The sequence below is a fragment of the Photinus pyralis genome, unplaced genomic scaffold, assembly GCF_008802855.1.
Source record: "Photinus pyralis isolate 1611_PpyrPB1 unplaced genomic scaffold, Ppyr1.3 Ppyr1.4_LG8, whole genome shotgun sequence".
NCBI classification, from domain to species: domain Eukaryota; kingdom Metazoa; phylum Arthropoda; class Insecta; order Coleoptera; family Lampyridae; genus Photinus; species Photinus pyralis.
The window spans coordinates 7,425,918-7,450,469 of NW_022170819.1; the positions used below are offsets into that span (position 1 = coordinate 7,425,918).

The 24,552-nt window shown below is 35.3% G+C and overlaps 1 protein-coding gene across 2 annotated transcripts in view; it reads right to left on the minus strand.

Annotated features, from left to right (window-relative positions):
• Positions 1–13,054, minus strand: part of LOC116178652 (ABC transporter G family member 14) — a 73,551-nt gene extending 60,497 nt beyond the window's left edge. Inside the window, exon 1 of one of the 2 annotated variants that reach the window (XM_031498218.1) lies at positions 12,626–13,054. In XM_031498218.1, coding sequence (XP_031354078.1) covers positions 12,626–12,735 — 110 coding nt within the window. In that variant the 5' untranslated portion in view covers positions 12,736–13,054. The remainder of the gene's footprint in view (positions 1–12,625) is intronic. The other variant, XM_031498219.1, reaches the window with a different exon arrangement.
• Positions 13,055–24,552: the final 11,498 nt, after the last annotated feature.

A 24,552-nucleotide genomic window follows, 5' to 3' on the forward strand; every position in this document is an offset into this window, starting at 1 on the left:
TGAAAGACAAGTGTTACAATGCGACCTATTGTAATACGACTATCTTGTGGCACGAGTGGCGACGCGAAGCGTAGCCACGAGTGTCCGCAAGATAGGAGTATTACTATAAAGCATTGTAACACGCGTTTTTCATACTATTTTTTCTATTTCGGTGCTTTAATTTAATTAAAAAAATCATTATCAGAAACTATAGGGAACATTAGAACTAACATGTTTTATGTTGGGAACACTTTTTATGCCGTTAAGTTTTAGGTTGGCAGCGTAGTAAGACTGACATTTTGAAGTTCAAACATGGAAGTACCCAACGAAGTACCTACTTGTACTAACTAGTAACTGCCAACTTAAGAGATGAGTTACCAAAAAAAACGACTATAATCACTGTCTTTGTACAACTGTTTTCGTCGAAAACAGTTGTACAAAATCATCATTGTGACACCGAAATAGAAAAACATAATTATGCTATTCCAAATATTGAGTCCCCGAAATAATAATTTAAAACATTTTAACTATGGACGTTTTGTAGTATTATTGCAGTCATTAAATATGGTTTTTAGTCTTCTTTACCTAAGCGCAACTTTTTTACATTATGGTGTATAGATGATTATAGTTGCAAGAAACAAGATGCCCGCCAAGATATACAGACTTTATTTACAAAAACAGATTAGCGCAATAATCGGTGCAAAACATCTAATCTTTAAACAATCGGTATTCAGTTGCTATAAACTTTTTTAAAAAAATAGCCCGAACATTTTGTAGATAAAGGTCTAAATTTATAAAATAGGTAGTTCTTAAAAAAAGTTGTTTTTTGAAAAACAACTTGAGTTTTTATGGCGGGCGCTCTTATGAAAATTTAGATTGGGTGCAGTGGGTACACAAGCGTCTTAAATACTTTAAATAATTAGTGCCCAGGACTTGCACTTCCTAGATAGTCTTACTATATTGTCCTTATAAACTAAGAGCCAGTGACCGAGGACCTTGATTGCAGAACCGGCTAAATCCAGTTTCATTAAATTGTGGGAAAACGGCAAAAACCTCTTACTGCAAGGCCTGCCAGGTATTCAAAAAATAAAAAAAAGTTCTTTATAGAGGTTAATGTGCTTGTTAGATATGACATATTGGTATTTTGATAATTTTTTTCATTTGTCAGAAATTTAAAAAAACGTTTCGATGTAGATCAGATCATTGAACAACCGAACGTGCTTTATAAAATCAAACATTGCATCTTTGATTGTCCCTATCTATTGCAAGTACAAGAACGTATACATTACGTCCGTTACAACCTTTCATGTGACAAGTACCAATTTTGGTTTGAAGATCCACATGCGAAGTGTGAAATTTCGATAGGACAGCAGTAGTGGGACATATTTTCGTCACTTATTTTTTCTTTTTTTCCTTATTGATGTATTAGTAGGGGGGTACAGTTTTGGTCACAAGTAATGTCCCTCGATTATCTCAAGTGTAGCACGCATATAATTAATATATCAGATCTCCTGTGAGGTTTGAGCTTCTTTTGAAAATGAGGAAAGCAACCGACATATTTTTCATGACTTCCTACAGTTGAGGTATCTTTCTTTCAATTTTTGTAAAAGAGTAGTGTACTTAGGTATTAACCAAGATTATTTTTGTAGAAATGGGGTTTCCCGTAATAAGTAATACCGAAATAAAAACAAATAAAAAAATAGATGAAGTTTATTGAGATGGTATAACAATGATAAAATTGATAAAAGAATTGCAACTATTTGTATGGAAACCAATCACAATAAAACGTCAACTTATAAAATGGCGAAATTGTACCTATTTTAATTTTTATCAATTAGGTCCAGTTTTTGTATACCAGTTGGTTGTGTTCAGGGGACAATTATGGGAAACGTCAGAAATGGTTGTTGAAAGCAAATAAAGGGTTTCAGATAGATAGATGGAACTTTTCAGCACCTCCTAATAAATAATGCCTTTAATAAATATAATGTTTCTACACTTTGTTGTTGGTATGTATAATATGTCTTGTGGAATCAGTAAGTAATAATTTTCCTGTACAAGATATAAAATTGGACAGAAATAATGAAGAAAAGCGTATTATAAGATCTTGCACAACAAATCGGAAATCGGAAGGTAATTAATCAGTATGTGTGCCAATTCTGCCGTTCTTGACATTCAGGATATCCGTGTATCCAAGGTATTCGAACTGATACGAAGCAACCTATATTTTTTTAATGACCCATTAGTTGACTTGATTGCAGTAGATTATTCCATTATTCGCTTGGGCTCACAAAGCAATAACCAACTTTACCAATCGTCATTAAATTCCTTAAAAATGAACAATTAGAAATTATAATTGGCAACTCTGCCATTCCGACAATGTATAGCACCAATCGATCACTATTGGTTTATTAACCTTATGAAATATTTACAACAAATTGATCCAAATTTTCTCACATACCTATTTGAAAAAATTAGACCAAAACATTACATTTTACATGAATGTCAAATTGATTACGGTTGAAATGGCATTGGGCTTCGACGGTTTCTACTTTATAATTTGTACAAAACGAGTATTTTGAACTCTATTACAAGAAATACATTTTTATGATAGATTTGAAAGGCAAATTGGGTTTAATTGTTACTTATCATATTATGAGCGTGTATATTATCTAATTACGCATTCAACAGTGTAATTAAGCTTCATCAGTAGACATTAACATATCGGCCATTAAAACTCGCTATCACTGCCAGACATACTTACCTATATAGGACGTCTTCCAGACCAAAAGTGCTCAAAATAGAATGACTCTAATCTATTGTATTATGGGGAAAAATGAATGAACTGATGCAATACAATAAATCAAGTCGGAGAGGTGGCCAGGTCATTGCTTGTACAATAGAAATTTCATTGCGACTTGCGCCCAAAAAGAATAAATCAGCTTCAGAGAACTCGTTAAATCTTCGACTAGATGAACTAATATAGATAGTAGGTATTGATTTGTAATTGCAATTTTATGGCGTACCTATCCTTTCCCGTTTTATGGCCGAGGAGCGTTTAATCCTACGACCATGTGGGAAGAAACCATCAACACGACAATTTCTAATCAAGTTTCACGTTTGGGAAGAAGTGAAATTCGCAAATTTCGAGGTGGAACCATTCACATGTGCGGCTTTAAGATGAACTGAAGTCAGGTACAGACGGTTTTGTTACGTGTATTTAAAACGTAGAAAAAAAATTAAACTGGTTTCCTTTTGAAATTAGTAATACAAGATTGTTATCTTTGGTAATATTGAAGATGTTGTTAAGTGCAAATAGTGGTTAAATAGTAAGTAGAAACGCTTCCACCATTAAAGAATCATTCGTCAAAACAAGATCTGGAGAACCAAAAATCGAGAATGTTTAGATGTCAATTAACAAACGGGCAAGGTGCTAAGTCAAGGCCGAATCTACCTACACTTTCAGGGGCAACCATTGCGAGTCGCGGTCTTACTTTTCTATACCATGCAGGAACGTGTAGGATCCCCATAATACGCGACTATGCGAAACACTATTTTTGTACCTTCCAAGTCGTCGAAGTCGTTAGCCAGCCAGCAGCATATTTTCAGATCTAAACACGGACGGATGCCATCGAGTTCAAGTTCAAGCATTCATTATAGTACGCGTATACTAAAAAAATCTATTGAAAGAAATTCTAACAAAAGGTGATATAAATGTCGATGTTTATTGCCAGACTATACGCAGACGGGTACGTAACTACTTAAACCGAAAATAAAACGGAAATATCAAAAAAAAACCAGCAGTGACATCATCATTATCTACAGCTCCGCTCAATATTGCAAAATCTAAATCGCATTTAGACTCGGCGATCTCAATTTAAAATTCCATCGGCGAATGTAACACTTTGTTAATTGTCGTAATTGAAGCGGAACATAAACACGGTCATCAGAGGACGATCGCCATCGAATCTGCCAATCAAGCATAACCGTAATCGAACGTAGCCAAAACTTCTAACCCGACAAAAATAAGGCTTAATGGGGACAATGACATCAAATAGATTTATTTAAATAGTGTCGAAAATCCGTCTCGGTTTCTCGTTCCCTTTTTCGCGCGTGCAATTTAAGTGCATTGTTTAGAATTTCAATGTTGCGTTGTTAAAGATGTATCCTATACGTTAGGTCTTGTTTACAGCCCAGACACAGAGCTGTTAAAACAACTGAAACACGTTCTTTAAAACAAAAAGTCAACGATTTTATTACCCTCCACTCGTATTTTTATGATACCAAAGGCTTATAAACAAAAATTTTGACTAGAATTTCAGTTGATTTATTTATAAATTTTGACCGAACGGCAGCTGTGGGTGACTTTAATATTGATTGCTTCGGATCGTAAATCAAACGGTTTGTAAAAAAAGGGTATATCAATCGTAGATTTCGCAGGCTGAGGCGTTTCAAATTGATTTACCCTCCGTTGGACACTAACGAAATTGTATCAAAATGTGATTTAGTGATCCAAACCTTTGCTGTGGAATTGTTACCGCTTAAAATTGTGAATTTTTGATCGCAACGGTAACAGTAGCAAATTTGAAGGGTTTGCCGCAAGCTGGTCCATCATTTTTTGTACAAATTTGCCAAATAAGTCGATTTTAATTGCATTTCCTCGTGATTGGTCCAATGATATTAAGCTTTTTCCTACAGAAACTATACCAAAACGTATAGGAATTGTTTGTATATTTTGTTCTAAAAAACAATAATGTGAAACTAGTGTTGCATTAGGTGACCTAAACCTCTCCAAATTAAAATTATCTAATGACGGCAATTAGGGATCATAATGTGAGCAAAAAAGAGCATATTTTTAGATTGATATGCATATTTTTACCACCCGCACGTTAGTAAGGGAGGTATTGCATTGGGGTAAAAAATGAGCCCCCCCCCCCACTTTTTACGGGAGTAGGTACACGTTTCGTAGCACCGAAGATCCAAACCAAATATCGATGATGTCGATCGGTCTGTCTGTACTTTCATTTCCGGCTAAACGGCTGAACGAATTAGAACCAAATTTGGTACACATATTCTTAGACAGAAAAGGGCAGAATCGCGTGCGCAATTTGTTTTGTTTGAAATGTTTAATTACCATATTCTAACTTATAACACGGACTGCTCAATTTATGTAATGATTAAGAAGTTCCATTAATCAGCTCTAATTTTTAATTAGATAGTGAGAAATTTTACTTTTATCATGTAATTATAGTTAATAGCTTAATTAATTTAATTTAATGCATTTATGGATACCATTTATTTCAAGTGTAGGAAAGTTGTAGGTGTTCTTCCATCATTCATATTAACATTTGAAAGCCCTTCTTTAATTTCAATTTTGCGATCAAAGAAAAATTGTAGCTGTTTCCATGGGCATTTGTCCCATTTTTAAAGCCTGACTGAAATCAAAAGTCAATCCACCACTCATTTCAAACCAAGCTTATAACTAGATACCTATAGAGATGAAAACGATACGCAAATTGACCAATTAAATTACTTAAAAACGGTATAAATTAACTTTTCCTGTCCGTGAACACCGCGGTACTTCCCCCAGAAAAATCATGTATCTATCATATTCTGTGTAATTAGACACGATTTTATTGATAATTTACTGTCATAATTATTTTCACTTTAAGTAATCAACGTGCGTGGTATTTTTGTTGCTGATGAATTGGGACAAAATGTTGGGCCTCCCAGGAATTTTGGGACCATTACTCATTGCGGTTACAATTTTAAATATTTTTCTATTAATTTCTAATTAATTTATTCAAATGCTAACCGTGAAAAAAAAGCGCCCAAGAAGCGTGGCAAAAAATTCATTATAAATTAACAGAACTTGATTATAAGGTCAACGCGGATACAATATGGCTTAGTACCAAAATTTCTTTGTCAATTGGAGATGCCTCGGAATTTGTATACGTAAGTACGAATTTATGGTTAGAAAAATTCGGGGTTGTGATGACGAAATTTGTTGACAACTTCGAATTTATCACCAAAACACGGTCAATAAATTATTTACAAATGACCGTTACGCCCACAAGGGCTTGAAATATTAGTGGAAGTAGTGTGGAATTTTTAAAATACAATAACAGTCGTTGGGAGACGTTAAAAAGGTATACTTACTCTGTGTTTGACAACTCACTTTTAGTGCCCAAGATGCAGTACTGGTACTGGCCGCTTTTAGTAAGTATATGTTTGATTAACTTGAGGAAATGCAATGTTCTTTTAAAATTAGAAATTTCAGTTGTGAAATCGTTACCAAAAAAGTGTTGTCGCCATCGCCACTTTTTTCCCCATGAATTCCAGAGTTTTTAAGATAATATGGACGAATCCTGGGAAATCTTCAAGAATTATTGGGTATTCTCAATGAATTCCTAACTATTTTCAAGCAATGCTTAACTATAGTCTGAAGGCAACATACAACAAAATTTAGTAGAGCATCAAATTTGACAAAAAGGACATTAAAATCTTAAAATGAATTTAAAGTTATCATGCAAGCGAAGAGAAAATACTTCAAATACAATTTTTATGTTTTGCTTTTAGTATATATTAGGTACTTAGTCATAAATCCACTAAGTGAACTCTTTCGTTTCATTTTCGATTTTTAACTTGTATGTCTATACCTACATTACCACCGAGATTATCAGTGATTGATGAAAAAGGGGGTTTCCATTTAAGTAATTTTCACACTTCCAAAACTGAGAACTTTGCAATGAATTCCTGAGCTGTACCCTGTATAGCTTTTGTAAACAATTATTTACGAAAACACTGAAAATAATTGATATGTGTATAGTTTTATATAAAGTACCTACATACGAAAAATCAAAAATTCGCGACATATTAAATTTAGTCGCAATCTAGTATTTAAAATAACGAATTGCGAGAGAATAACCATACAAAACAGAAAACATCTTAGGGATATTACATTCGCCCCGTGTTGTCGTTGGGCACTCTGATGTAAACGGTGACTTGAAAATACAACATGTTTCTGACGAGGTTTTAGAAAATTCAGAAGCTTCTGGAGCTTCCGAAACTCCTCAAGCCAAGCTTCCGAAAGTTCCACTCATTCTGTAGATTCTTGGATAATGCTTTGAACATATTTATTACACATGCTACCTCGCATGCTACCAAGTTACAAAGATTGGAAAACTTTGAAGGTTCTGGAGTGATCTGAAAGTCTCGTAGTCGTATAGATTCTACTTAAATAATCTGGAGATTCGGAAAATCCACAAGCAGTGGCGAGATGGCTTAAGGTAAGGTATAGTTATATTATGTAGAAAAATCCACACATTTATAGGAACTCTTAATGCAGAGATCTTAAGTCCTCGGATGTGTATGTTATTGAAAAAGTATTTTTATTAAAAGATATGGGACAAAATTATGTTTGTTTCTCAATCGTTCATAGTGTCCATGTATTAAGAAAACATATATGTCCATAAGATCCTGATGCTACAGAAGCTTCTGAAGATTCAGAATGTTTCCGAAGATCCTTTTGTAGTTTCTGTCGGTTTAAAAGCTTTGACCAATGTTTTAAAACCTCTAAAGGTTCCAAATATGTACCTATCCGTAGGGATAGGGCGTACATAACATGTTCTAAAAATACCGAATCTTTTGCGATCTGAAGGTTCGAAAGGCTTTTGAAGGTTCTGATTACAAACACATATAAATATAACCAGAGGCGAGACCAAGAGCTTAAATTATTTGGATCCTCTGCAATTCTTGCCACTGATTAACGACTGAAAACGTTTTCAATTCGCTACTAATATAGACCTTTGGCAACCACTTAGGCCCTTGAAAAGTTTAAGACTCACCAAGATCCTCTATGGACTATTAAAGACAGAGCGATTAATAGACTTGTCTTAACAGCCTTTAACCGTTTTGACGTGTCTCTAAACATTTTTAAGAGCCCTTAAAAGTTAGGTATATAAACAAAGTCGTTCGCCTTTAAAAGATTTTGTGAACTTTCAAGAACCATCAAAGACATTTTAAAACCTTTAAACGCAAAGTCCTAAAGGAATTTCTTAATATTTGAGAGTCTTACCCTAAGGGTTTTTATAAGTTTTTCCGTCTCAAAGAGTCTTTAAAGGTCTAGCTTTTAGACCTACAAAGAGCTGTACATTTTAAGAGAGTTTAAAAGCTTTAAATCTCCAAGAGCCTCCCAGATACTCCACGGCCTTCTAAATGTTTTACGAGGCTTGTAGTGTGAGTTTCTAGAGCTCTAACCTATGAGAACTTTCATGGTTTTCTAAAAGTGGCCGATATAATGAAAGATTTTCCAAAGAGCTTTGTAGTTTCGGGTTTTTAATAAAGCCTTTGTTAGTCTTTAAGAGCTCAGAACTTTAAAAGATCTTTCAAGATTTTAAATAATTTTTAAGAGCTTCCTGTGCAGTTTTAGTTTTGAAATTCTTCAAAACTGTTGGTTTTTTTAAAACTTCTCCAAGAGTTTCCATGAGCCCTAGACAGACAGGTCGTAAATTAAGATAAAGTTCGCACCTTTGAGTACCTAAAGCCTTGAAAATTGGCACATAAGCTCTTTGATCATTCCTATTAAAGTTCCGATTTGCTGCCACGGTCAGCTACGTCATTTACGATTTATATGGTCGGACTATCTAGCCCTTTCCCATGCACAAACATGCAAATTATGGGTAACTGCTACTTAGGAGTCAAATGGAGGATGATCAACCCCTGACAATACACGCTCTCGGTAAGTCTTAAGGAGAAGGATTTGATGCTGTGCTTTTTTATCGGAACAGGTGCAACTTTTTACAGGTCCATCAAGATCGGCAGCCCTCCCGGTGTTTCACGCGATCACTGCCTGTGACAAAGTCTCCGTGCAACTGCGCTTGATATGTGAATTAATTTATTTTAATTAATTAAATGTGATTATTGTTCAGTGATCCAATAGATTGATCCACCACTGCTTTTATCTCGAGTTTTAAATAAATGACATTTGGTACGTTATCAGCGTTATGAATGTTTAGTTTTGCGGGAAATTCAAAATGTCCGCAGTCATTTTGGCTCACCCGATATATACTTATGCGAATTTTCATAGCTTTAATTAAAAGTGCGAACTTTTTTCCCTAATTTTCCAGACTATTGGTCATTAACGAATTTTAAGTATCCCGAGTCTCGCCTCGCGTGTCCAATCCGACCACGGTTGTTTTAGGGATTCTCATGCAATTCCGCTCACCCTGTACAGGTATACCTATGTGATGCGTAAATGAAGTACTCATACTCGTATCTAAAATTCATATTTCCCGATATTGTGTACCTATACTCTGTTTTTTAACTAGGAAGACGGATTTAAAAGTTCCCGCAAAAAATCTTAGTTTCTATTGCCTTGCGCTGCAAGATATACAGAGTATAGTACCTAATATTGGAAAAAAAATTGAAACAGATCTATACCTATATTTATTAGTAATTTCACGTATGAAAACATTACCTCTTTATCAGGGACACGGCGAACTCACCAAGGGCGACTCGCCACTGACTGACAACTCACCATCTCGCCAAAGTGACAATTCGTCACTGCGACAACTCCCCAACGAAATATTTTTTTCCGCAAGAAAGATCTATGAAGCTGGGTTACAAATTTTAGCAATCAATTTGGCGAGTCATCCGTTGGCGGAGTTATCGCAGTGGCGAGTTGTCCATTGGCGAGATATCGCGTTAGAGAGTTGTCACAGTGGCGAGTCAGTGAGTGGCGAGTGGTCCAGTTGTGAGATATCGCGTACCGTCACAAAACTCTAGGTAATAACCGAGGTAGGTAATAATTAACGTTAAAATGAATGTATGCGATACATATACTTAGACCATATAACTCTGTAATAAGTTACATTTATTTTACAGCGGCGGTATTATTACATTAAATAAAAACGTGTGTATAGAAAAAATAGTGTCCTCCAAACTTTCTTTTGGGGCTAACTAAGTATAGTAGGATTTTTCTAAGTTTGCATGCACGTCATCGGTGTATTACATCTAAATTAAGTAAGTATATGTCTCGGTATATGTTTACATAGTATCTGAAAGCGATAGAACAAAATAAGTGGGAAAACAACGAACAGCACTGCATTGCAGTTGGTATATAGGTAGGTACTGTAGAGGATCGTTGTTGTAATAGGTGCACCATGCAGCACTGTTTGTGTGGTATCCTATACTTATACACTTATTCTGTTTTATCCTGGGTTTTATCTAATGCAAAGATACCAAATTCAGATGTAATACACCGATGACGTGCGTGCAAACTTAGGAAAATCCTCGGGAAAATCCTACTATAAGGGCCAATTCTACAATGCAGGTATATACTGAGAATAAGCTATACCTCGAATAAACCTCGACGGTTGTGTTGGTTACCATTGCGTCAACCAATGGGATACTTGTTACTATGGCAATTATTCCAAGAATATCTTATTCTGCGAATAGGTGTAATTGTAAAACCGGTCCTAAGTGTCCATTCATAAGATTCCTCCTGGTTCTGAATAATAGAGATTCAATACGCCCTCCAGATCCTGAAAATTTCGAATCTTCTGAAGATTGTTAAGATTGTGAGGAATTTGAACAATCTGAAAATTGAAAATAATCCGAGGATTTTTAAGAACTTGAAGTACCTGAAGAGTGTACCCGAACGGTTGTGAGGAAACATTTAATTTCGACCATAGATCCGAAAAAGGTTAATTTAGGTACTCAATCCTAGCAGCTCTGGCGCAACAATTTTTTAATTTTGAGGCGTAGGTATATAGTCTTAGATGCATAATAGGTACAAATGTAGCAAATAATTAATTTAAGTACCTATCTATACCTATGTATACCTAAGTGATGTTAAGCAATAAATAAATCCATAGCAACTTTTTACCATTGTATTCAAAAACACTCCCGTTTGAACGTATCGTGACTTATTTATAGTTAAATTTTGTTCACATTTAAGTATATAGTTCAGATATAAAAATAAATTATTCCATTTCAAATAATCCGGTACGGATAAATTTCCCATAAAATCGAAAATATTTTGATGAAACGGGCTTATCGAATGGTTTCCGATGTTACTTACTCGTTGGACACCCTGTAATTATAGGTACCATCGGTAGTGCAGGAGTAAACTTAAATTTATGAATAAAATATAAATACATAGCTTGGAACCACCCATCTGTCCCACTCTTAAAGGTAAAGAGATATTCTATTGAAGCAAAAGATAAATTTTGTGCAGTTATCGCTTCATTTTATATGAATAGCTAAGGAATTTATTTCCCTTTTAAAAATGAACCAATGAAAACTGTTTTATTTCACATAAGAAGTATATAATATATAAATCTTTACTTGTACAAAATTCCCCATTGGCTGTTATTAAAGCTGTGCTTTCTTAAAGGCGAATTTAAACCAGCTGATTTGTTAGTTCGGTATTCAGGTGTATCGGACTTTTTAGTAATTCATTATAACTACTACAATAGCCATTTTCTCAAGTAATTTGTTGTTTAAACAAATGTATCTCCCTCATTTTTTGATTTACGAAACTGTGTTAGCTACTAATCGAGATAGGTACCTACATTACATTCGATTTCCGGCGTCCTGTTCGTTCTTTACTGGGAGTTGTTCGAAACACTTTGATAATTTCTATCCTTTACTCTCGCATTGACCGTTTCAATTCAAGCATTTAAACAATGTCTTTATACTATTCAATAAAATAGTGAATTTTTGCGGTCAGTCCCAAAGCAAATTGAAAGAAACAGTTTTACATCTATACTAACATGGGTGGAAAAACAATAATTAACACCTAAGTTCAAGGAGGAATGTGTCGGCACTATGCATAGGTAGGTGCAGGGAGTACAGTAGCCAAAAAGAAAAATAACAAGTAATGTACCTACCTACCTATAGGTGCATCATACCTACTTTACGTAACGTAAAAGGAGGTTAGCACGAATCTTGGGAGCCAAATGTGTTTTTAATTGATTGATTGAATACAATTTTTTTATTTCCCATGTAGACGGTGTATTTAAAAAAATCGGGTTAATTCAGTAATTTGTGTACTAACCTAAGATCACGAACGATAACTTAGCCCGGCTTAAAATTTGTGTTAACCCAGATAAGGCCACTATCTAAACTATGCACAAATATATTAAAGAGAACGTGTGGGTTTGGGGCACACAAGTAGAACCAATTGGGAAAGGTCACAATTTATGGTATAAGTATACGAGTTTATGGGAAGGTTTTGAACGTTTGCCAAAGGAAGAGAAATGCTCTTCTTTAATTAAACTAATTCCATTACGACCGGTCGAACTGGAATGTCAAATTTGTCATTTTTTTCCATTTACACGCTGTGCCTTTTTCTTCGTTATATAATAACTTTCGCTTTTGATGAGAGCACAATAGTTTTTCGCGAGTGAAGTTTAAAGGAACTCAAATCAGATGGGTGTTAATCTAGCGTTAAATAAATTATGCTTTATTTCCGGTCTGTAGTTACACCGCATCCGGTCATCAACGGCTTCACGAAACTGGCCTCTTAGTTCTACGGTTGGGTTTTACACGATTGTACGGTTTCGCTTCCCAAATACGAAGAGCACAATTGAATGTAAAAAACCAAAGTGGTTCATATCTATTTAAACATCGGCAAAGAACCTACCTTGGTGACTTAACAACTGGTCTTATCATCGCTGGCCTCTTCTCGTCCTTGTTGGGGAGTCGCAAGTAGTCTTGGTCTCCCAGCAAGAACAGATCTTTTGAAATAATCATGGCAAAGGCAGCAGCGGTCGCCCACAAAACACACAGCTTTTAAAAAATCCCTTTTTTTCTCACAGAACCTATCGAAAGCTCATACTACATTCGTATAACAAAACTGGTTGATGCGACCGTACATTTTCCCTCGCAAAGCGACGAGCGCAACAAGAAAATTTGAGAGCGAGCTTTGCGTTAAAAGAATCGGTCAAACACGTGTGCAAAAAAGCGGCATTAATCTACGTAGGTAAATGCTACTACGACGGCAGTCCGACAGAAACTGAAGCTAAACTGAAAATTGGAGGTTTAAGCACTCGCGCGCGCGATACGAGCACTTGTCGCGACTCCCGCACTTGCTTTTCTGTTCGTCGGATATGTTTACAACCCCCTAATCGTAATCATAACACAACTCTCGTGCACTTACCAAATATGACCTCTCCTGTGTGGAAACAAACAAAAATCCGGTAGAAACCAATTAAAACAAAATTAAACGCTGGCATCTTTGGCTACCGTGCGAACGGTGTGTGGGGGGACGTGCTCCTCCCCGAGGGCGAAAGAGGTTAACTATGTTAATTAGACCTAATTTTTTTATAATGCTTAACATTTTATGACGAGTTCACCCTTATTTTAGCATTATCTATCACATTTTCACCATTAGGTAACTTGAAGGAACCTGGAGGTTGTCTACAATCAACAGGAAACTCTACAAAGATGTGCCGTTCCTTTGGGCCCAGAACAACCCCAGTTACTGAAATCGATAGAAAAGATTACAGAGATTTGAAGTCATTCTTGAACTATATAAGCGTTTCGAGGAAGACGCTATACCTATCCTTGTTTAATTAAACAATTTGCTACCCCCACACCTGCGCATGCGCAATTCTGTCCAATAGTATTCCTCTCCTTTTTATGTCTAAAGAATATTTGTACCAAATTTGGTTCCGTTTAGCCAGAAACGAGAGTACAGAAAGACAGGCAGTCCGACAACTAGAGATTTTGTTTGATTCGGATTTCTGGTGCTTTAAAAATGGGAATTTCAATTTCTGCCAAAAAAGAATGAACCTTGTCGAGGCATGGAAAGTATGGATATGGCAAAGATAGATAAAGGAACATTTAATTTATAGTTTTAATTTAAACGACCGGAAAGTCTCCGTACTTGAGTTAGGGCGCGAATAAAGTATCATCGCCACCCACTCCGTCAGACCCATATCTTCCACTCCACAGTCGCCTGCTCTACGTTCAGTCAAGGATCTAAGCCTCGTTATTACACCCGGGAAGAGTTCTATGAAACTGTAAGAAAATTAATGAATGCTAAAGAAGGTGAGTGGGAGATAATCGGTACCTAAATCCATTGAGATTCAATTGAAAGATGTGCGTAAGAAGCATCAAGTAATAGCCCAAAAACCTATTTCTAATACAATTTTCTATGCGAAACTGGAGAAATTGAGTGACGAATGTTGGATTTATTTAAAACACCTCATTACATTTTCATCCAGGGGCCATCTAGAAACACGCAATCCCCTCATTATATTCAATCTCTCCCGACCGCGACGCCACACATCATTGTTCCCATATTAAAAGCCTTCTTCATTTGTTTCCCATACTCCCAGTATTCAGCATCACTTTCACGTCACACACCACCGCAACCATAAATTCTTATGACACAGTCCTACAATAGCTCTAGAGGTCAGAGCATTCAGTGTACCCATTCCAGCCTTCAAGAAAATGATATGGAACAAGTGCATGGAATATGCTGAGCGCTCGCACTGTAGGCATCCCTCATTAATATATTCTGTTTTTTATAAGCATCGACTAGTCGCCTCCTATTCTTAAAAAGAGTCATCATCTACTAATTCTCTCGTCATAACATTTTTCTTGCCCTTAACCATTTTTTAGTTCAACACCTTTTTTTCAACTGCCTACCGACTTTATAAATATGGAGTCATATCATTTGTGAACACTCACTATTTTTCTCTATAGACAACACTGATTGGGTTGATTGAACGTATCGTGCGGAGAATCATGCCAATTTGCACAATAGGCAACCTGTAGAGCCCTGCAGATGAAATTGCATTATCTCTAGGGGCTTTCATTGAAAACTAACCACCGGATTTATAGATCCATTGCTTATTAAGGATAAAACACAACCATAATAATTAAAGACGCAGCAAGATTCGTATTATAACCTAAATTTTATTACTTAAGTTATTTATTTACAATTAACAATAAATGTTAAAATATTAGTTATCACTCACATACACACAATTTGTAACAGCGCGAACTATCTATTACTTCGGCGTTGAAATTGGAACCGATTGAAAGTATAACCTTTCTTTTTTACCAAAAATCAACTACACCAAAATTTCTCGGGAAAACACTTTTTCTTATTAATTTGGGTGCGTAGAATCCAAAGCAATTCGTACTTTTTCGATCAGACTTCTCAATCAAAAGTTATAGACTAGAAACCAATCTCGAAAGAAAATTCAAAGGGCTGTAACTTTTGAACTAGTAGCCCAATCTTGGAACTGTTTTAAATTATGGATTCTACAGGCCACATTCTATAAGAAAATTTTTTTCCGGGTCGATCTGAGACAATTTTTTTTGCGGGCCTCAAAAAAAGGCAATGTATAACCTTCCTTATTTACCAAAAATCGACTACACCAAAATTTCTCGGGAAAACACTTTTTCTTATTAATTTGGGTGCGTAGAATCCAAATCAATTCGTACTTTTTCGATCAGACTTTTCAATCAAAAGTTATAGACTAGAAACCAATTTCGAAAAAAAATTCAAAGGGCTGTAACTTTTGAACTAGTAGCCCAATCTTGAAACTGTTTGAAATTATGGATTCTACAGGCCACATTCTATAAGAAAATTTTTTTTCCGGGTCGATCTGAGACAATTTTTTTTTCGGGGCTCAAAAAAAGGCAGTATATAACCTTCCTTTTTTACCAAAAATCGACTGCACCAAAATTTCTCGGGAAAACACTTTTTCTTATTAATTTTGGCGCGTAGAATCCAAAACAATTCATACTTTTTCGATCAGACTTCTCAATCAAAAGTTATAGACTAGAAACCAATTTCGAAAGAAAATTCAAAGGGCTGTAACTTTTGAACTAGTAGCCCAATCTTGGAACTTTTTGAAATTATGGATTCTACAGGCCACATTCTATAAGAAAATTTTTTTCCGGGTCGATCTGAGACAATTTTTTTTTCGGGGCTCAAAAAAAGGCAGTGTATTACCTTCCTTTTTTACCAAAAATCGACTACACCAAAATTTCTCGGGAAAACACTTTTTCTTATTAATTTGGGTGCGTATAATCCAAATCAATTCGTACTTTTTCGATCAGACTTCTCAATGAAAAGTTATAGACTAGAAACCAAATTCGAAAAAAATTCAAAGGGCTGTAACTTTTGAACTAGTAGCCCAATCTTGGAACTGTTTGAAATTTAGGATTCTACAAGTCACATTCTATAAGAACATTTTTTTTCCGGGTCGATCTGAGACACTTTTTTTTCGGGGCTCAAAAAAAGGCAGTGTATAATCTTCCTTTTTTACCAAAAATCGACTACACCAAAATATTTCGGGGAAACACTTTTTCTTATTAATTTGGGTGCGTAGAATCCAAATCAATTCGTACTTTTTCGATCAGACTTCTCAATCAAAAGTTATAGACTATAGTAGAAACCAATTTCGATAGAAAATTCAAAGGGCTGTAACTTTTGAACTAGTAGCCCAATCTTAGAACTGTTTGAGATTATGGATTCTACAGGTCACATTCTATAAGAAAATTTTTTCCGGGTCGATCTGAGACAATTTTTTTTTCGGGGCTCAAAAAAAGGCAGTGTATAAGTTGAAATTGTTATGGTGGAAAATATTCCTCTAAAAATGTATATACCTACTTAACGCCCATTTTCTGCAACATCTCGATTTAACCGGAACTTCGGATGATGCAATTTATAAATGCAACAATTTCGTGAGTAATTTGCATAATGGAAATCAACAGTCAGCGTTTGGGAGTAAAATTTCGAATTATATACAACCTCTAAATTATTTAGCCTCCCGAATAGAAACAATTTGCTGTTGCTAGCACAGATAACACTCTTTGCCCTTTTATGTCTAAGAATGTGTTTAGCCAATTTGGTTCCGATCGGTTCAGTCGTTTAGCCGTAGTACAATCAGACAGACCGACCGACATAATCGAGATTTTTTTAAATTCGGATTCCTGGTGCTTCCAAACGTGTATCTCCGTTAAACAATTTGGGGGTCATTTTTACCCCAATGCAATACCTCCCTTACTAACGTGAGGGTGGTAAAAACTATGGATGAAGAAAATAGTCCATAATAGATACATAACGAGCATAAATGAAAACGATACCTCCCACACGGGCTTTTTTTCCACACAACAGTTGGAATCAGTTTCTATGAAAACATGAATATAGGATTACAAAACTCAGTGTTAGTAGCAGTAAAATATTAATCTATTGGTCTCCCACAGTATTTTCAGATAATAATCCCGTCTTGGAACATTTACTATGCCTTACTACACCTATGTTAAAATTGTACCTCCACTTTTCCCGGGTAGAAACGGACAAAGAACTTTTCTAAGATAAACATGGCTTATTTTATAGTGGAAACCAGAGCCAGTCCATTCTTAAGAAAGGCCTTTTTTCACGATGCGGAGTGTTTGTGTGTGTGTGAGAGAGAGAGGGAGTACTCTTTTATCAAAAAGAGTTCAAAAATAACGCCGCCGATAGGATAGGTAAGTAGTGTGGATCCCTTTCCCCTTATTCGATCGAATGTTTATGTGTTTATCAGTCTATCAGGGTTTGTTCACCCTGACCTGCATCCTAATCTAACGAAATGTTATTGAACCTTTATTACATAGAAATGAAAATTATACGCTATAAAGATAAGAGCACAGTAATACTATTTGACTTGTCTGCAATCAGCTGTTTGTGAATAAAGTAGCAATCGATTACGGTTAACCACAAAACTTGGAGACCAGACCTTTGGATTGGGCCGAGAAAGTTTTGTCGCCGTCCAAAAGCGTCATTGTTTACGAGTCGCTTGTTTCTCTAAAAAAAGTCAGTTCTTATCACAGGCCACTGACTTCCAACAAAAAATTAGGCTATAAATATATATTTGTATATGGATGATGAGATTAAGTTTTAGAGTGGCAGTTTAGTAATACATTTTATTTACTTTTTAAATTATAATGCATTGTCCTTTTTTTCCCACCTATAAGCAATCCTTTTCTCTTGGAAGGGCGTTGACTTTGAAGAAAATTATCGGCGTATTGAAATTTTAAAAGGATGACTCGTTATTTTCCATTACTACACGAAATTATTTTGATTTAGCAATTAGAATAATAAGGTGTAACGAGCGCATAAACAAAATTAAAGCCGGACACTTTCAAATTGGTTTTTAAATACAGGTGTGTATTGTGTAATGTTTTATGGGGGAATGAGCGACTGTCGCTCGTCTAGAATTTGCGTGTGGTACCCAAGTGGAAAGTTTTATTTATTTGTAATTCACAGTCAAAACTGAAGACGAAACAAGTTCACGCGAACAAAAAACATTGAAATAGCGATTATTTATGCTTTTCGTGTACTCAAAACAATCAACGTACTTGAACTATTTACTCGTATTTGTGTTTCTAATGACTTCAGTCAATATCTCAATGCCTGGGTGTACATTTGTTTATTAGGACATTGTTCGAGTTTCTCCTATCCATATTTACCGCCGTCAAATGGAAGTGAAAAATTATTAAAACTTACATTAAACAAGTAACTATTGACTGTGTCGTGCTTTATTTTGAAAAAATTGTATTTTGATTGAATTATTCTGGGAACCAAATTCGAAATTTTGGACATATCTCATTCACCACCTATCTTATTGTAAAACAAACTTGAAATCAAACGGCATGAAAACGTTGAAACTCTTGCGGCACTGCAAGTATCAAACACAACAAGAACCACACTAGAATCTCCTGTGCCTAATATATTCAACTCGACCTATCACTAACCATTGAGAAACCTATGAAGTTTAATTCAAATTGGAGTCCCATTGGTCGCGTTCTTATACCAATATGGGAAGAGATCATTTAAAATGTATTAATCTTGCAATTTCAGACGACCTCCAGCTTACCGGTGATTCACTCTTAGTTATTGTCAATCAAAGATCATGATCTTTATTATCAATGTATACTTATGTCACCATATACACCTAAACAGGCGAGGCAAACATTTTTTAAAGATTTGCCTAACCACGAGATGGTTAGTTTTCCTTTATCGTCTTGTATAATTATTATTAGTATTATAGTATAGTATAGGTGGTTATATACATATAGTAGTATAATATATTGGCTAGGTAAGCTTATGTTATCCCATCGTTTCCATGGGAGCAATATTGTATTCTTCATTTTATTTCGTGATCCGCGTTTAATAAGAATGACAGATGTCATTGGAATGCACAATGATTTGTGTCACTTTTTTTTATTGTATAGCAGATGTTAAAATGACATTTTAACATCTGCTATAAAATAAAACAAGTATAAATTGTGCAGAACTTTTGTGCAGATAAAGCGCATTTTTTTAACCGAAATAGCTTTTGTTTTGACATCACCAATGGATATATTTCTTGCAAACGTCTCAATCGCTCTTACTTATCGGCAAAAAATTGTATTTCTGTACCACTCATATACAATCTGTAGAATTTCTGGACTGTTTAAATTCCTTACAATCTCCAGGATCTTGCGGACCTTTAGAATGTGCAGAAACTTCTGTACGTTCAAAATTCTATAATTTACAGAATAACCATAATTCAGGACTTCCGTAATTCTTCTTTAGAATCTGTACGGCACTCAGGATTTTGGAAGTACATTTTCTGAATACTTTGTACCCTAAAATTCAAGATATCTGCAGATTTATATTTCGAAAAAGTGCACAATAGTTTTTTTTCTGGAATCACTTTTATTTTTTTAATCAGTGATGTTGTGCCTTTAAGTAAAGAATGATAAAATTCATTCTGGTCTTTTTGAACATAGGAAGAGGGTTGAAAATTCTTAGTGTTAGATTCACTTTTTTGTTCAAAAAATGGTAGTTAGTAAATGTAAGTTTTCATTTAAAAAATGCAAAAAACCTTTTTTTGAAATTGAAATCCCTTGTTTCTACTCATCGAAGGATTCTGTTGACTTCACCTTTAGTGCAACAGTGAAATTGGAGAGTGTTTAGAACTTAGTAACATCTATCTCGTTTAAAGTTAAAGGACGTTTTATTTTGACAGCAACATTTTTGTCATAAAGCCATAGTAACTAACTTTTACATTAAATTTATTAAACCATCATCAATGTAACCAGTTTTAATAGATTCCACATTGGATAAGGGGCATTTGTAACATTTGCATATCCGTGATGGTAACCGTGGCGCACGAAGTTAACGAGCAGTAATTAAATTCTAATTATTAATTCTAAATCGGATTTCCGACTTTTAATTTAAGAGAACAATTGGCACAATCTTGTTGCATAAAACCGAGCAAACAATCAACGTCGCATATCTAAACTTCCATATATCTTGGTGGTTCGGATTTCATTCAAACTACTTGTAGTAAAGTTCTTGAGAGAAGGGAGAAAAGGTAACTGTTTCTTTGAATATTTCATTATTATAATTCACTATTTAGATTGCACAATAATTGTAGATGGAAGACACTGTGCCAAAATGGGCGGTACGCCTTACAAGGGAAGATTTCGTTCATCCCTTACCATATACAATTTTAGCGGTTAGCTTAAATGGAATCAACGTTCGCAATCTATTCGTTATATTATTCTTGTAACCCTTTTATAAATTATTGTTCAAATGAACTGGGTCAACGGTATTTGGTACATACCTACCCCCTGTGTCACAATGGAGCGGGTATTATTATTACCAACTGCCAAACGGATGTGGATTGTATGTATATCCAAGATGGAATTATTTTCGGTTAGTTAGTTATCATTGAGCGAGATTCATTTGTAAGAACACACACATCGTGTATGATAACAATACAATCTCATGACCTTTAATTTTTTCTTTCACAGTTCGAGTTTCATCATCCTTTCGAAATTGTTAGCTAACAATTGGAGGCATATCTTTGGACAATTGTAGTTGTATTTACAGCTGCGGCAACTTGCAAATTTGCCATGCACTTACGTTAAACCGCAAAGAGAGCGTTGTAAAAGAAAGTTGCTGCATTTAATTGATGTACAGTAAAAAACATCACCGCATTAAAAAAATTAATGGTTTGAATCGTACTTAAAAACATCGTAAACAGTCTGGTGCATCACATGTTCCATTTTTGTAACACGAAAATGCATAAAATTTCTACGTCAGTTACTGATGGGGCAAACGAAAAAAGTGTTAAATTTCGAAAGCGTTATGTAAAAACGGAAAGACAATTAAAAGGACATCAGACGCATAGGTATCTCGAACCTCTTTTCCAGACATCCAATTTTACAAATAATTCTCGACACGAAAAAGACGGTGAACGGTTAATATCAATTACACTGTGTTTAAAATCATTGTTTGTTTTTATTTCGTAATTGTTAACATAAAAACTTGTCTTGTCTAGTACGTTTTCGGTTCATCCAAACAGAAAAATTAAGGACAAGGGGTGTAGGAGGAGGTGACCTCTTTTAGACCTGTTGAATTGAAAATATTGCAGTGTCATTTTAACTGTTCAAACTAATAAACAATTGTTGCTAGACGTAAACAAAATCGATTCTATCAATCAAACATTACGCAATGTTAATAAATAAGTATTTGTTTGCCTGGTTAATTAATTATAGGTACTGTTGCCTAAAGGAAACTGGATCGATTACGCTACTTCCACCTGTTACACTCATCATAATGAATGATTTAGCGACCTTATCGTAAGCGTAGGCGTTTGGAAGATGATAATTAAGTCCATTTGCCTTCCCGTGCAATTACAGTCGAACCCGCATCCTTCTCTAGGTAATTATTGCACGGTTGCAGCTGTGTGCACCCATTAACTGCACCGACCGCTTGATGATACAAGGAAATGACACGGTTAAGCCCTATAATTTTACTGATTGAAAAAAATGTATTTCGGTTTCTCGAGCTTAAATCTTTGTCGGTGCGATTCTGAATTTAATCAATACCTAACTCTTGAAGTATAAATTAATCTTCGAGATGAAAAATTGTTAATGAGAAACAGATGAAGATAAACTAATAGAAAAACTGGCGTAAAAATTCTGTCGCAGACGCGTTTGTAAAAAAACGTCAGTCATGAACGTTGCCGAAAATTCCAATGTGTAATAAGGCGATTCGCATATAGGCATTTGTCCTGAACAGTATAATTGCGATGATGATAAATTACTATTAGACCGGGCGCTGGATGGATTTTGAGCATGCCAAATCCGAGGACCACATTCTTCCAATTGATGCAAGTTCAGAAAAGCTTGTAGATTAATAATTCGGATGTTGCGGGAAGTCCTATTGGTCCAATTTTTTGGTATACCCCCCTCCTCCTGCACCGCGAGTAAGTAAATTGAGTGAATGTTATATATGTATTTTGATGATTATTGACATTTATTAGTTTTTTTAAATAACTAAATATAATTAAAGGTTGGCAAATGAAATTAAAACAGTAATTATTAATAAAAAATTCATAAATTGCTCATAAAAAATTATTTAGTGAACAAAAGTAAATTAACATATACATACTTGAAAGAAATGCAAATAATAATCGATATTTTGGCAATCCCTATTTATACACATGCATATAGGCGTTTTACCACATTTTTGGAAAAAAATACGCTAGTATATTCGTTATGGCTGGCAGGCTGGCTGTCCGGCTGAGATCTCAGCAATTACAATAGCTAGAGACTTCAAATTTTCACTAAAAGATTTCTGATGTAGTGTAGATGTGCAGGCTCTAGTCTATTTTGAGTTAGATAATTCGCGAGATCGATAATTTTAAACTTTGCTAATGAAATACTGATCTGCATTACCAAAAATGCGCTTTCATCATGCATATGCTGATTTACAACTTGTTTGCAATTACAAGCCATGGTTCGACAATGCTATGCTATGCACATTTGAATCAAAGACTGTCATTTTTCGTCGATACAGGTTACCATCTCTCTTTTCATGCCGAATAAATTTTAATTAATTGCTGGAAGTTGTGTTTTATTAGATGCTCCATAGATATGTTGCCAGCGAACATAAATATGCAACAGTAGCGTAATTGTAACATAAATTTCGTGCGGGGATGTCGCTTGTTGGGTATAGTTCCTATCGAGATCGAAAATATGACAAATTCGATACACGTACCGGTGGATTCTGAAACGGAGTGTTGACACCGAACCACCCTTATTGGGGAGAATTGGCAACGTAAGACGGAACGTCATTATCGAAGAAGATTTAATACCAGGGAAACAATGAAGAAGAATTAGTAAATGAATTTGGGAGTAGATGGGTGAGAGAGTATCTCCAACTCTAACGCGCAGGATAATGTGGTTCACAAATAAAGAAGTATGAAACCTTGACGGACAGAAAAATGGAACTAACGGCCTATTTAAATTGTCGGGGAGATAAGGCCGTTCCGTAGCTACTTATCGTGAGAGTGTGCGTTATCTGCACTCTCACGTGCTGCAACTGAGGACCACAGAATAAGACCTTCACAGAACAGAAACATGAATGGCGCTAAATTGTCACTGATTACAGCGTTTCCCGTGGTTGTACGGAGAACTATTTATCGCAGACTCAAATATTTTTTTGCAAAACCTGTAATTTTGCTCGTTACAGGAAATATTTTTACCGTCGATTTTATACGTACACATGGTTTTACACATGTAAATTTTGACTTTTGAAAGATTTAAAATATGAACAAGTTATGTGACCGTAAAAAGTGTTGTGTGACGGATTGTAACGATAAAATATCAAAAAGGCATCGTTCCCCATATTTTGCAACAGATTGTTTTGTGCTTGAAACGCGAAGAGGGTTGAAATGTGCTGTTATTTCTCTCCTATTTATGCAAGGTATGGAATTTATAAATTGCCAGCGCAAAAGGGTGTAGACTTGAGTTTTATATTTAAGTAGGTATATAGACGTAGATACTTATATTGTAATCGAATGATTCGAAGTTCCTTCAAAACTAATTTGCTGGTTTTATTACTTGGACAAGTATTATTTTTAAAAAAATATTTAGCAAACAGCAACGGGCCAAATTTTCGCCGGCAAACGGTAGTAAGGATCTTTCTGCAAAGTGTTAACATCTACAAAGCGTAAGTTCCACTCACTTCTGAGTTTTATATGTAATTTGTAAACATGTAATTTAAATTCTCTGTGTTAAATAATGTAATGTGATTGTATCTAAATACACATACAATTTAAAAACTGTGTATTCTTTATCGATATTTATGATTTAGATCGAATTGGAGAAATGACTTCATGGCTTTAGAAGCTGGTCACCAGGTGGCGCTACTCTGATTTTGATGCTTTAGTTCACAGTACACCCACCAGGGTCCGCCAAAATACCATACAAATTTGTAACATTGCTGTTTCTATTCTGAGAAGGCCGTATTCTGTGCTGAGGACTTTCATTAATTTTCAAACATAAAACCATTAAAAAAAAGGTAGGATGTCACTGTTATAGGTAATTATGTCATCGAATGACGAAGTTATCTTCAAAACTAATTTTGTATGCATCTTTTATTAGCGTTTTCGAATACTCCTCGGACGGATAGACAGACAGTATACTATTTTTAATGTTTAAGGCAGGACCGGCGGAAGCGGGCCTTTAGGGCCTGATGCAAAGCCGGCGAGAAAATGATGGCGA